This window comes from Manis pentadactyla, chromosome 14 (assembly GCF_030020395.1).
Source record: "Manis pentadactyla isolate mManPen7 chromosome 14, mManPen7.hap1, whole genome shotgun sequence".
In the NCBI taxonomy this organism is placed as follows: Eukaryota; Metazoa; Chordata; class Mammalia; order Pholidota; family Manidae; genus Manis; species Manis pentadactyla.
In genome coordinates this window covers 12,746,277-12,760,919 of record NC_080032.1, presented here as the reverse complement: position 1 = coordinate 12,760,919, position 14,643 = coordinate 12,746,277, and the positions used below count along the sequence as shown (strand labels likewise).

The 14,643-nt window shown below is 53.1% G+C and overlaps 1 protein-coding gene across 4 annotated transcripts in view; it reads left to right on the top strand.

Moving 5' to 3' along the window:
* The window catches only part of MVK (mevalonate kinase), a 67,978-nt gene that overhangs the window by 20,938 nt on the left and 32,397 nt on the right, over positions 1-14,643 (top strand). For 2 of the 4 annotated variants that reach the window (XM_057492298.1, XM_057492299.1), the window contains exon 11: positions 12,313-12,369. In XM_057492298.1, the coding sequence (XP_057348281.1) occupies positions 12,313-12,369 (57 nt within the window). Of the gene's footprint in view, positions 1-51; positions 949-12,312; positions 12,370-14,308; positions 14,430-14,643 lie in introns of those variants that run through there. The other 2 variants (XM_057492297.1, XM_036904027.2) reach the window with 2 other exon arrangements.

Sequence of the window (14,643 nt, the reverse complement as noted above, 5' to 3'; positions counted from 1 at the left end):
TAGCGGATGATTGTCAGGGGTGACCTGCTGCTTTCCTTTCTTCCCCTCCAGATCTGGAGCTGCCAGATGTAGAGGCCACGAAGCAGGCGCTGACCAGCTGTGGGTTTGACTGCTGGGAGACTAGCATTGGTGCCTCTGGTGTCTCCGTCCACCTGGACACCTCCCTGGACACCCCCGTCCAGCAAGCCCTGGGTGGCTTGTGAGATGAGCCCATGCTGCAGCCCCACCAAGAAGCCCCTTCCTGGATTATTATGGGTACTGAATTTGGCCTCTGCGCTGGCCAATGGGCATGCGGCTCCTGAAACTGACAGAGAGGCCCCCAGCCTCTGATGCCTCTCCTGTTGGCCATGGCCCTCCAGTCCCAGCACTGGGGCCTGGAACCTGCAGTGGCTGGGCTGCCCAGAAGACATGGTGTATTCTGCGTTCTCTTGAGCTGGCCAGACAGTGGGGCTGTGTGGGGTCCTCAGAGACTTTAGACCTGAGAAGTGAGGGGCTGTCCTGTCCTCTCTGAAGCTCCCACAGACCCAATCTGCTTTGGGCCTCTGCCTCAACCCCCAGGCCCACTTAGTTGGGTGCCAGGTGCAAGGGTCTGTTTCTGGAGCAACGTGCCTTTCCCCACCCTCCACCTCTGTACTTCCACCCGTCTCCCAGGTCCCCGGCCTCTCCCACCTCCTGCAGGAAGTCCTCCTGACCCCTGGCAGGGTGATCCTTGTTGTGCCTTCCTCCCTGCACACCTGCCATCTGTTTGAACTCTTTAGCACTTTGGTGGCTTCCTCATCTCTCCAGCTAGACCATGGGCCCCCAGGGGGCATTCAGGTGATGGTCTTTGCTTGCTGAAGGCAGGGTTGGCTGAAAGCAGGGTTGATTTGCAGTCTCTGCCTGTCTGTACCTGAGGGGTTTGCAGAAAAGACAGCAAAAGGGGAATAAAAAGTTCTTGAGTAAACAATACTTCACTCCTTGCAAAGACAGCAGAGTGTCTCAGCCTGCCCTCAGCCCCCCCAAGCCTCTGCCTGGACAGGTTTGTGGTGATTCTTGTGGCTTTCCATACTTGCCCTTGTTACTGCCCGTGGATTCTGATGTACTTGGTCAGAGTAGGTCCTGGGCCTGGGTGTTTTTCCAGAGTTGCCCGCACAATTTGAATGAGCAGCCAGGGCCTAAAGGTGCTTTCTCAAGGATGGTGCTGGTTGACAGCCTTGTCACACTGCAGGAAGCAGGCCTGGGAGCTCCCTGGCATCACATAGATGCCCATGGCAGTGTCCAGGGCTTCCTGGGAAGCATCCAGAGATGCTTCCTCGTGTTCACTCCCTGAGAACCAGGTGTCACTCCTGGAGCAGAGGCAACCCACCCACACCTGACTCCTCTGCTCCAGTCCCTGTTCCAGCCACTCTCTTAGTGGAGCTCTTCGGAAATTGGCAAAAAGGAGGGCTTTGGTTCCCTTGGCTGTGTGTCTCAGAGATGGTGTGGGGTTTTCCCAAAGGGCTTTGGCTGGACCGGTTTGATGTCAGGATATTAAGGCTCTTGGCCCACCAGCACATCTCCAGCCCGCTTTTCCAAAAATGGCAAGTTTTAAGCTCCCTGTCTCCTGGAATCATGAACGTCTACTAATTCACAGGCTTTTGTAAGCCTTGGAAATAGAAATCTGTAGGTCTTAAAACTTTCTGAAATTGCCTGGGTGGCCAAGAGACTTAAGTGCTTGTAGCCCAGTGCCTGGCACCCACCTGGTCCTATTTGAAATTTATATTACCAGTCCAGGCTCTTTCTAAAATGGTAGAATCCATCAAAAAAAACCCTGTAGATAATATTTTGCCAGCAGAAGTTCCAGCAGGTCAGCCCTGGACCTGCGAGAGTCCTGGCAGGAAGTTGGGGGCTGGGACCAGGATTTCAGAATTTGGTTAAAATGGCTCAGTGCGCTTCTACCCTTGGCCACTAGGGGGCAGCTGGCCCCTTTCCCAGCGTTCTCATAGGGAGGGTGAACTGGCTGAAAGAGCAGAATCTGAGCTCTGCCCCCTCGGCCAGGCCTCTCTCCCCGCTCAGGGCTCTGCCTGGGGTTGCTGCTGCCAGGGTCCTGAGGGCTGTCTGCTCCAGGCTGTCTGGAAAAGATGGCCCTGATGTCACTGATGGGGAGAGGGGGTTGCCTGCTTCCACTCTTGAAAACCCAAAATGCATGAAATGGTAGTGTTAATACTGAGCACTTACCATGTGCCAGGCACTGTACATACACCATCTCTCAATCTACTCCAGTTTTGCAGGGTGGTTGCTAGTCTTGGCCCCATTTTACAAATTGGGAAACCAAAACTCAGAGAGGCTGAACAACTCATCCAAGACCACACAGCTAATCAGCAGAGGCAGGATTCCAGCTCAGATGGCCTGACTCTAGCGCCTGCCCTCAGCCCCTCCAAGCCTCTGCCTGGACAGGTTTGTTGTGATTCTTGTGGCTTTCCATCCTTGCCCTTGTTACTGCCCGTGGATTCTGATGTACTTGGTCAGAGTAGGTCCTGGGCCTGGGTGTTTTTCCAGAGTTGCCCGCACAATTTGAATGAGCAGCCAGGGCCTAAAGGTGCTTTCTCAAGGATGGTGCTGGTTGACAGCCTTGTCACACTGCAGGAAGCAGGCCTGGGAGCTCCCTGGCATCACATAGATGCCCATGGCAGTGTCCAGGGCTTCCTGGGAAGCATCCAGAGATGCTTCCTCGTGTTCACTCCCTGAGAACCAGGTGTCACTCCTGGAGCAGAGGCCAACCTGTGACTCTTGCCCCAGTGAAGCAGCCATCTGCATGCCTTGGCCAGCACGACCTCATCCCAAGTACCACCACCGGCCACCCCATGGGCCTGCTGGCACCCAGTCCTGGCCACTTGTCTCTGCTGTTACATTTGTAGGCAATTTGTATTTGCAGCAAGCATCGCCCCTTGTCATTGCCTGCAAACTAGTTCTCATTCCCAGTCAAGACCACGCAGGAATGCCTGGCCCCAGACATTCTGATTTAACTAATTTCAGCGGGACTTGGTCAGGAGTAGTTGTCAAAAGCCCCCAGGTGATTCTAATGTGCAGCTAGGGCTGAAGACCCTGAGCTGGATGACCTCTCACGTCACATCCACAGGCCCTCATTGTGCTTGAGAACTCACGTCTGCCTGGGCTCCTGTTCAGCTGTGCCACCTACTAGCCATGTGACCTTGGGCAAGCCAGTCGGCCTCTGGAGGCCACAGTCTCCTCGTCTAGAAGATGGAAATAATAGTAATATCCACCTTATAGAGGTTTCGTGAAGACTGAGGGAGAAAATGCATGTAAAGCCCTTGGCACGGTGCCTAGCACATAGTAAGTACTCGTAAAAGCTCATTATTATAACTGTCCTGTGTTGAGAGAGAGGGTGTCTCTCAGAGCCCAGCAGTTTCAGTAATGGTGCTCAGAGCTGGGTAGAAGCACCCAGCCCAGTTTGTCCAGACCCTCTGTTGAGGTCCCTGGGGTCACTGTTGGAGAAACACGCCGACAGGCTCTCCATCCTCCTGGCTTCCTCCCCAAGAGGCACTTGGTCCCAGAGCCCCGGCGCCCTCTGCCGGCTGGAAAGCAGCAATTTCTCCAGGCTGCATTTGGAGCTGCAATCCAGCCTCTGCAGCTGATTGTGGATTTAACACCCACCCTCACAGCCTGAAGTTCACAGAGAACTCCGCTGGTCTGGCAGAGGTTTCGTGTTGGCACACAGGCAGCAAATACTGTGGTTCACACCAGACAGAGTAGCTGCTGCGGTGACACCCATGTTCTTTCTGTGGGTGAGTTTTTCTCCCCGAGACCGTCCCCTGGACTGCTGGCAGCCTGTCGAGGTGGGCAGCTGGCTGCAGGCCAGCAGGCATGGTCGGGGCCCTGTCCTCCAGCCGAGTGTGTTTGGGCCAATCCCTTTGCCTCTCGAGGGAGGTCTCCATTCTCATTTCATTTCATTCATTTTATAATGCACCTCACTTGGGGCCCAGCACCTAGCAGGTGCCTCCTCCCCCAGCCCTTCCTGGCTTCCAGCTAATTTTGGGCCAGCTTCTTGGCTGTTTCTTAGCACCTCCTGTGTGGCAGGCCCAATCATTGTCTTAGATGAGGAAAACAAGGCCCAGAGAGGTTAAGCAACATGCCTACAATATGTTTTCATCTTTAATTCCCCGGGCCATAGTCACATTTCTCCCCATTTATCTCCAAAATGTCCAAAATCCTGTCCAGGACCATACATCTGGCTGTTATAGTCCTAAATTCTCTTTTAATCTAGCATAGCGATGCTACACACACATGCAGGACGTCAGCAAAACCCAGCCTGGCCTGGTGAGGGAAGCAGAGGAAGCCCTGGGCTTTGGAGTCAGGCACCGCCTGGTTCCCACCCCAGCGTGGCCACCTACCTCCAAGCTGTCACCTGAGACACCGCCTCTCTGAGCCTCGGTGTACCCTCTGATAATAGCAGCAGCTCCTACCTACCGTGCTCACTCTGTGCACGAGGCTCCCAGCTCCATGTGCGATGTACATTGTTTTGTAGTATTTCCACTTTACGCATGAAAAAGCTGAGGCTCAGAGAGGTGATGTGGCCAGCCCAAGTCACTCACCTCTTGGTGATCAGGCCACAGAACAAGGCCAGACCTACCTGCTCCCAGAGCCCACAAAACAGTCACTACTGGGAAGAGGAAACAAGGACACGATGGCTAAGCTCCCTGCACAGCGAACGGCACCATTATTTCTCTGGATGGGGAAACCAAGGCCTAGAGAGTGCAAGAGACCTGCCTAAGGTCACACAGCGAGCTGCCTTTTGGGTTTTCTCCTCATAGCGAGGAAGAGCACTGTGCTTGGAGTCCAGAGACCCATCCCAGGGCCTAGCTTCTGCATTTGCTGAATGTGTGGCCTAGAGTAGGGACTCCCTAGTCTGGGCCTCAGTTTCCTCATCTGTAAAATGGAGCTCAGCACACTTGCTTCACAGGCTTGCTGTGGGTGTGAGTGGAAAGAACACATGTGAAAGTACCCAGAGCCACAGGCCAGTGTGCCCACAGCGTAGACGCAGCCCCATGCCTAGGTCCTGGCATGTAGTAGGTGCACATGTGCTGAATAACTAGTGTCTGTGAGCTCAGGGCCAGGATCTGCCCATGGCCCTTGGCAGTTTGGGGTTAGAGAGCACCCCTTTTCTCTCCGGGCAGGGAGGATGCCAGGAGGATAGGTGCCCCCATCAACATCCAGGGCCATACCTTGGCCTCAGCTGATATATTATGCTAATGCCTCAAAATAGATATTTTCCTTATCAGATTTAAAATATAGGATGAGAACAGACCCAGTTAATCTCCTGAGCCAGGGGTTTGGCAGTGCAGCCTGCGAAAGCAGCCCGATTGCTGTCTGTTCCCCTGTGTGTGTGATTAGGCTGCTCCCTGTTAGCCCACGATTGTGGTGAGAACTGACACCCTGGGCCCTCCCACCCCTTCCCGCTGCTTGCTCTTGGGCTGGGGTGGCCCAAGAGGAAAGGAGGCCTCTCCTCTCTCCCTTGGTTGTGGCTCCCTGTTTCTACCCCTGCTTTGCAGGAAGAAGCAAATTCCAAAGAGGGCCTGGGCCCTGCAACCGGAGGCCTGGGCCCATTATGGGCCACTTTCAGGTGGTCTTGTTTGTCACATTACAAGCTTTATGGTAGGAAAACAAATAAGATGGATGATTCTGGCTTAACTAGCTTGAGCCAGTGTACCCGGGGCCCGGGGCCCAGTGCCCCTTGCCCTCAGCCTGCACCAAGCAAGCAAGAGAGCATCTAGGCCCTCAACAGCTGATGCGAAGACCCCTCACCCTGACAGAAAAAGTGGGCCCTGGTCAGACTCTGCAGTGAGGGGAGTCACAGCCAACCTGACAGACAGGGTTCCAGCCTAGGCTTCACCCCTTGTTAGCTCCATGGCCTTGGGCAATGCAGTGAACTTCCCTCTGAAGGAGCATCTGTCTGCTGCTTAGCAATATGGGAAGATCATTCAGGCCCCAAATCCCAAGACACAAAAATCCAGAAGCTTGGCACCAAAACTCATTTTGGAGCAGACGCAACAGGGATTGACATACCATGACCTTAACTCCCCACACCTTTTGCTGCAGAGTCTGGAGAGCTGCTGTCCCAGACATCACGAAGGATGGAACACAGGTATCTATCCCAAAAACTGCAAAATTCTGAATTCCAAATCACACCTGGCCCCAGGGTTTCTGGTAAGGGACTGTGGTCTTGTCCTACCTGCACCAGGCAGTTGTTGGGACTTAAGTGGGGGGCAGGGCAGGTGAGCTGAGCTGGGGCCTCTGGGTCAGACGCAACAACAACTCAGTGATGACAATTACGCAGAAGTGAGGAGGGGGCTTTGGTGGTCGATGGTTCTCTTCTGGAGAAACGGTGCAGAATGGTGGCTGAGAGGCAGGGCTCTGAAGACACACAGACCTAGGATCGAGCCCCACTGTGCTGCTTGCTTGCCTTGTGACCTTAGGTGAGTCACTTCCCTTCCCTGGGCCTCTGTTTACTCATCCACAGAATGGGAGTAAGAATGATACCTATTCTACCAGAGATCAGGCACATAAAGCTGTAGGAGCCCGGCTGGGCATGGAGCAGGTGCTCAGATGGCCTGTTAGGGATTGGGAGCCAGCAAGCTCGTGGGGAGAGATTCGACTGAGTGAGCAGTGCCAAAGACTGGACGCTCTGTCGGGCGACTGGCCAGGCCTCTCGGGTGATCCACGTACCAGGGAAAAAAGAGTAGTGGTGTGTGTATGTGCATGTATTCGCCTTCGTTGCTGCCCATCCCTCAGGCTCCTGTGGTCCTGCCAACACAGATGGACAGACCGACTGAATGCTGAAGAGCACGTGTTCTCCTGGCAGCGTGCCAGGAGCCCCCGTGTCCCCACATCCAGGGAAAGCCTGGGCCCTGGGTTCATCAAGCAGCACACCCTGTGTCTTCTCACAGCTGAAACAGACAAGGGCAGTGGTCTTCAGCGTCGGCCGCATGGATGGTCCGTTGTGGGTAGTTAGAATCCACACATTCAGCAAATGCAGAAGCTAGGCCCTGGGATGGGTCTCTGGACTCCAAGCACAGTGCTCTTCCTCGCTATGAGGAGAAAACCCAAAAGGCAGCTCGCTGTGTGACCTTAGGTAGGTCTCTTGCACTCTCTGGGCCTTGGTTTCCCCATCCAGAGAAATAATGGTGCCCTTTGCTGTGCCAGGAGCTTGGCCGTTGTGTCCTTGTTTCCTCTTCCCAGTAGTGACTGTTTTGTGGGCTCTGGGAGCAGGTAGGTCTGGCCTTGTTCTGTGGCCTGATCACCAAGAGGTGAGTGACTTGGGCTGGCCACATCACCTCTCTGAGCCTCAGCTTTCTCATGCGTAAAGTGGAAATACTACAAAACAATGTATATCGCACATGGAACTGGGAGCCTCGTGCACAGAGTGAGCACGGTAGGTAGGAGCTGCTGCTATTATCAGAGGGTACACCGAGGCTCAGAGAGGCGGTGTCTCAGGTGACAGCTTGGAGGTAGGTGGCCACGCTGGGGTGGGAACCAGGCGGTGCCTGACTCCAAAGCCCAGGGCTTCCTCTGCTTCCCTCACCAGGCCAGGCTGGATTTTGCTGACGTCCTGCCCTAAGAGGGAGAAGATTGGGTGGGACTTGGGTGAGGAAGCAGGTTTGGCTGAGCTGCCGCAGATGCTGTGGTCCCTGAGACCACAGTGCCAGCCAGTGATTATTATGGGTCTGGCAGTTGGGGGACATGACCCTGGAGGAAGAGGCTCCCCTTGAACTAAGCATGTGCCTTCTGGTGCCAAGACAGTAGCCACATCTGCTCTGTACCCCTTTTGACTTTCACAGGGAGGGCAAGTTCTTCACCACAGCCAGCCTGGAGGTGGGGGCACATGAAATGACCCTCTCACAGGCCCACGTTGTCACCCTGCAGTGTGCACAGCTGGCCTGTCCTTAGCAGGCATCGGTGGGAAGGACACTTCCTTAACCCCAGGTTCCCAGGTCCTGCCATCTGCCTCAGAGAGAAGGGATTTGAGAAGGAATGTCCTTCCATCAAGAGCATTCCCTGATAGAGCCACAAGGACCTACATCTGCAGATGGGGAAACTGAGGCACAGGGAAGGGAAATGATCTGCCTGTAGTCCCACAGTGTGTTTGCTACAGAGTTGGGGCCCGAACTGAGGCCTCACGACCAGCTGAGGGTACAGGCAGAGATGGGGCCTTCCAAGGCCAGGAAAGGAAGCAAGAGGGCCACTGATGTATCCTTGCTTGTCCTGGTAGATGCTCGTACCTCTGCCCGTGCCCCTAGGGAGCCCTGGCCAGGGCCTGCTCCCAGGAGGGCTGACGGCATGTGCATGGACACAGGAATCTTAATGGCTTGAATGGGGAGTAGGGAGGGGAGGTGTGGTGGGGCCAGAGTAAGGACTCCCCCACCCCCGGCCATCTCCCCACCTGCCTCATGTGGCTGAGGAGAGCATGGTCCAGGAGGTGGGAGATTTCTGACATGCTGTGTGACTCAGGCAAGTGGCTCCCCCTCTCTGGGCCTTGGTCTCCTATCATTTCTGAGGATATTATTTCTAGCCCTGTGAAAAATGCCCTGCCCACTCAGAGGTCCTCTGCTCACAGCCACCAGGGCCAGGCAGGTGACACAGATCAGGGTCCGGGGAGAATGCAGGGCCCCCTTCCCAAGCCCCAGACAAACTGTCCTGTGGGGAGATGGACCCACTGTCGCCCAACCTTTCTATCTAGTTTTTGGATTTTTTTTGTAAAATGCCCTGGTTTTTAAGTATCATCAGCCAATAAAGAAAAAAAACAATTTAAAAAAACAGTTAAAAAAAAAAAGCCCAAGTGGCCAAATCAAGCTCTTCTGCAGACAGAAAACTGCCCAGGGTTGAGCCCTCTTTCAGAAACCATCTCCCCCTGCTCTGCAGGTGAGCTCAGGAGTGGGGCCCCACCTGTGGGAGGGCACCCTGCCCGCGAGGAATCTGATTACCCCTGGGTGCCCCCATGAAATGGCAGGAGGGCGGGGGCAGGCGGGGGCGCCAGAGGTTGGGTTGAGAGCTCTTCCCTGTGAGGCACAGATGGTATTTTTTTTTATCAGTGTCAGCATTGGCTTCTTTCTGCTCTGATGAATAGATTCTAAAGAGGCAGTGACATTATTCGAGATAACAGAGGGAACAGAAAAAGGGTCAGCAATGGAGAGAAAATGGCAGAGCCAGCAGATAAAGGGGAGGCGAGAGGGGTGGAGTGCCCTGGCTGTGGTGCCCCCCACCGTTATTGTGATGCCCCCCCCCAAGGCCCGGCTCTCTGCAGCAGGGGCTTGAGCACCTGGACCAGGGCCGGGGAGGTCCAGACAGCTGCACTGCGGCCTGCTCTCCCCAGCATCCCGCCTCTGTGGCCTGGCTGCCCATTCCGCCTTTTCAATTCGATTCAATTAGGCCTCGCCACTCGGAAGCTTGTCTCCTCTGATATCCAGTTTAACTGACAGGGGATTAGAGCTGTTTGTATTACACACACACTCTCAGGCTGCTAAACCGCCAGCAAGGCCCAGGGATCCAGGTTATTTATGGAGCCTGCATCCCTCTCAGATCTGCTTCCTTTGGGGAGGCCGGGGGCCCTGCTGTCTGCTGCACACCCACACTCTCCCAACCCCCACTCTGGGCCTGGGCAGTTGAGAATAAGAGCCCAGACAGAACTGGATTCTTATCCCAGCTCTGTCACTTGCTGGCTGTGTGGCCTTGGGTAAGCAACTTTACCTCTCTGAGCTTCAGTTTTTTCATCAGACAACCAACTAGTAGGGTGGTGGTGGGAATCCAGATAACAGGTATAGGGCATTTAGCACAGTGTCTGTGTATTCACTATGATTATTCACTCAACAAATATGACTGAGTGATAACTCAGTGTCAGGTTCTGGTCTGAGTCACCAAGGAAGTAATGGTGGACCAGCAGACTGACCCTGTGCCTGCCTTCAGGAAGCTCATATTCCAGTACAGGAGATGGAAAATTAACATGGACTCGTTGATGGTGGTACATGAGTACATGGAATGCTGGGCTGATGAGAGCAAAGATGATGATGGTAGTGGTGATGATAGAGACAAGTACAGACACAGGGCCTTTGCCTCTGCTGTTTCCTCTGCCTGGAACACCCCCACCTCCACCCGATCTCTCCCTTTGTTTTATTTCCAAACTGTGCAGTCCTATGCCATTATGTATGCCATTATGTCACCTGTCTCCCCAGTAAATTGCCAGCCCCCCAGGGCAGCTATCATGGCTGGCTGGCTCACTGCTGTCTCTCCACATCTAGCACAGTGCCTGGCACATAAGAGCTTGACGTCTTCTGAATGAATGAATGAATGAATGAATGAATAAGGAAAGTAGACAGAAAGTGGCCTCTCTTGCCTGCAATATGCCTACCTGCTCAGCTCAGGAAACCTAGCTGCCCTGAGCCCACCTTTCCATCCCTCCAAAGAGGTTTGCTGGGTTTCAGAATAGAGCAGGGTTGGAGTCTCCGTCAGAAAGGGGTGGGTACTTCCATTCTTATCCCTTCTTCACTCAAAGAGAAAGGGCCTCCACAGACCTTCCCTTTCCCAGCAGCCAGGGGGCTGGTGAGACAAACAGCATTTCTAAAGTCCTTTGAAGTGTGGGGCTGGAAGGCCCCAGGCATAGGAAATGTCCTCATTGTTGGGGAAGGGGCTGATGCTTCATCACTCCATTTACCAGACTTTGGGGGTACAAAGTGGCTCTGGGGGGGTGCAGGTCTGAACATTTACAAAATTCAGTGTAATAAAATAAGAGTCACTCCTTCCTGCATGCATTCCTCATGTCAGGCCTGACATGCATGACTGCATTTCATTCTCAGAGTAGTTCTCAGAGGTGGGGATTGTCTCCATTCTCCAGAAGAGAAAAGTGAGGCTCAGAGTTGTGGCAGGGCATGCCCCACATCATCAGCCAGGAAGGAGTGGAACTGAGATAGAACCCAAGACTTTGAGGTTAAATACCTGTTCATACTTAATTACATCTGTTGTGTGCCAGGTACCTCCAAATACATTGTCTCCTGATGTCCTGAGAAGTGGATATTTGGACCCCCATTTTGCAGAAGGGAAACTGAGGCTCAGAGAAGTGAAATGACTGGCTCTCAGTCTCACAGCCTGTTAAAGGCAAAGCCAGGTAGAAATAGGTCTGCCTGACTTCCAATCTAGTTTGCAGCATCTACTCTGCAGTTTCCTCCTCAGCTTGAGTGCCTAGATTTGTGTTAGGCCCTGGGTTGGCTGTGAGGTGTCAAATCAATCAAGCAGCAATTGTTAAGCCCCTCAAGAGGCCCTGAAGTATGACACTGTTCGTACTGGTAAGGGAGATGTCATCCAATTGAGAGGGTGGGTAACATGTTAATATAAAGAGTTACTAAAGTTAAAAGACAAATAGAATCTTTGTATTAGGTGGAAAGATAGACATGAGCAGCTGGGGAAGGGGAAGATAAGCTTCAAGGAAAAAACTGCCCAGTTAGGGGATCCCACTTGAAGACAACAAAGGCTTTGCAGGGAGATAACTTCCTTGCCTGTTGGGACCAGGCCAAACAGGTCCCAATCAAATCCCAGTGAAGGTGCAGTCAAGCAAAACTAAGAACCGCCCAAACCACACCTCATCATAATCTCTTTAAAATAAACTTGCAGTTTTGCTCCTCGCCCCCCACCATGGGCTATTTTGTGTACGTTTAGGGAAAAGACATGCACAACAAGAGGAAGGGGTGTACAACCAGAACTGTCAACAAATGACCTCACCCTGTAAATCAAAGAGGTGTCTCCCAGCTAGGATATGACAAATAGACCATCCCCTAAAAGTTTGGGGCCTTTGTCTACTTTGACTCTCACCCACTCCTCCCTTGGAGTATATTTAAATTAAACTTCCCCTCTGCTATTGTGTCTCTGTCTTTCAATTCTTTGTTTTTGCAGGAGAACCCAGAACAAACTCGACCCACACATATTTGGTGCTGTGACTTGGATTGCTACTCCTGCCATTAAGGTGTGCTAAATAAACCACCCTGCCCTGTGGCTCTAACCCCCTATCAGGTCTCTTGACTGAATTCTTTCCTTCAAGAACACAAGAACTGAGGAATTCTACAATCCAGTGCCCAGTAACATTTGGACACTCTTACAGGGTGCATGTATGATTCATAATTCTGAGGAATGGGTCAGGGAGGCTGGTCTTGAAGGACACATGGATTTTGGAAACAGAAGTCCACATGATAATCTTACAATTACAGTGAATCAGTCATCATTATAATGATAATAACCATTAATAATCTCTATAATTAGGCCCATATCATAGGTCTTGCTCTTCCCATTTCACAGATAAGGATCAACTGAGGCTCATAGAGAGGAAACAGCATGTCCAAGACCAGTCAACTGGTAAGTGGGACTCAAGCCCAAGCCCTCTGACCCCAGAGCCAGTTTCTCTCCCCTGACTCTGGGAATCTTAACAGAATGTCACAGGCATGAGAGGCTCTCTGGCCCAGGTACTGCCTGAGCTCAAACTATGTGCTGAGTACTGGAGTCTCAGGTGTGAATGAGACCTGTCTCTGCCCTGTAGGGCTCACAGAGCAGAGCTAATGAAGCAAACTGACAATGACAGTAAAGAGCAGCAGGTTCCAAGTTATCGTGGGAACCCAGGGAAGGGTGGTACATATCTGAACTGGAGTGTGGGAAGAGAGTCAGGGAAGGCTTCCAGGAGGAGGAGGTACCCAGGCAGGATTTGACTGAGCTGGGAGGTCAGGGAGGGCATTCCAGGCAGCAAATGCACTGAGGTGAGCACTGCTACAGTGCAGGGAAGCCACACATAGTACGGCATTCAGATGGTATCTGTTGTATGAAGCAGGGCGGGCCTGGGTCCGTGCAAAGCGAGGGTTAGCCTGAGGGCCCTGGGGAGCCATGGTGGGAATTGGGCATGGAAGGGAGGTCACAATTATGCTTTAGAAAGTCTTCTGGCTATGGTGTGATGGATGGAAGGGGGCAGTGGGAGGGGAGAGATGGCTATGGCTGGAAGGGAGCAATGGCATTAGGGATGGATGGAGAGGAAGTGACAGATGGGAGGATTACATAGGGACCTAGAGGGGCCTTTCAGTTTCGGAGGCCAGCTTGTCTCCCCTGTCCAGGGAGCAGGTGGGTACACCTCTTTTTTGGTAGCCTGCTGCCAAGGGCAGGGCCTCTTAGCTGGCATGGATGCCCCTTGTGTTAGTGTCCTGGGGCCACTGTAATAAAGTGCCGTAAATTGGGCAGCTTAAAACAAAGGAAATGTATTCCCTATGGTTCTGGAGGCAGAGTTTGAAATCATGATGTCGGCAGGGCTATATTACCTCTAAGACTCTGGGTGGAATCCTTACCTGCCTCTTTCAACTTCCGGTGGTAGCGTCAGTCCTTGGCATTCCTTGGCTCACAGTTGTGACCCTCCAGTCTCTACCTCTGTCATCACACGGCCGTCTTCTCCCTGTGTGTCTTTTATTCACATGACATTTCCTCTTACAAGGCCACTAGTCACATTGAACTAGGGCCCATCCTAAAACCTCCTCTTCACTTGATGACATCTGCTAAGATGACATCTGCTATTTCTAAATAAGGTCATATTCACAGGTACCAGGGGTTAGGGCCTGACCGTGTCTTTCTGGGGGACACAACTGAACTCACAGCACTCTTACAAGCAGAAGTTTTTCTGCTTCAATTCTGCACCTGCTGGCCCCAGCACAGAGCCTGGGATATGTCAATGCTCAGAGGGGAGTCAGGGATGGGCAAATGAGTGGATAGAGTGAGGGCATCCAACCTCTCCACGGCTGCCCCCGGCCACCCTGACAAAGGGCATCTGGGCAAGGAAGTCTCCGGGGCCACCTTTCCCGTGGGTTGTTCTCAGAAAGAAGCGGTGTTGATGTGAGAAGATGCCTGTCACTTTCATTTTCCTGCAAAATCTAAACTGTCAGAGTAAGTGAAATTGTCATTGGGGGTCCCCGTATTTTGAGATGTTATTGGCAGTTTCACTGGCACCAAAAAAAAAAGCGTTTTCTCTGTTGGCATTTTCATCAGGTGATTCTGGGGGCAGGAGGAGGATGTGGGGTTGGCTCCTGAAAACAGGTTTTGTTAGGTGGGAGGTGCTGGTTCTGCCAGCCTTGGGGCACCAAGGGGCAGAGGACCCCTGTGGTGATGAGTACCAAAGACTGCTCCGTATCCCCTCCCATATGGGAGGGAAATGAGTGTCAGGAGAGGAGCGTGCACTGAGGGCCCCTGAAAATAGCCATGGGAGCCAGATGAGGCAGCCCGACCCCCCATGGCGGGTCCTCAGGTCCTTCTCCCACCCTCCCAGGGTGCTGGGGAGGGAGCATGCGCCATGGAATCAGACCACCTGGGTGCAGCTCTCAGCTCAGCCGTGTGCACCTTAGGACAAGGGCTTCACCCTGCAGATCCTCAGTGGCCCCATCTGTCAGGTGGGTTGGTAACACAGCTCCCTTTGGCTGAGGCTTCATCTGGGCTGGGTACCCATGTCCGGTTCAGTCCCCGCCAGAGCCCACATTGCTGGGTGCTGTCAGGGTCCTCACTTTAATGGTGTGGAAATCAAGGCTCAGAGAGGTGAGGCAGCCTGGCCAAGGCCACACAGCTGGGAACTGGCAAAAGCAGACTGAACCCAGGCTGTGAGGCTCC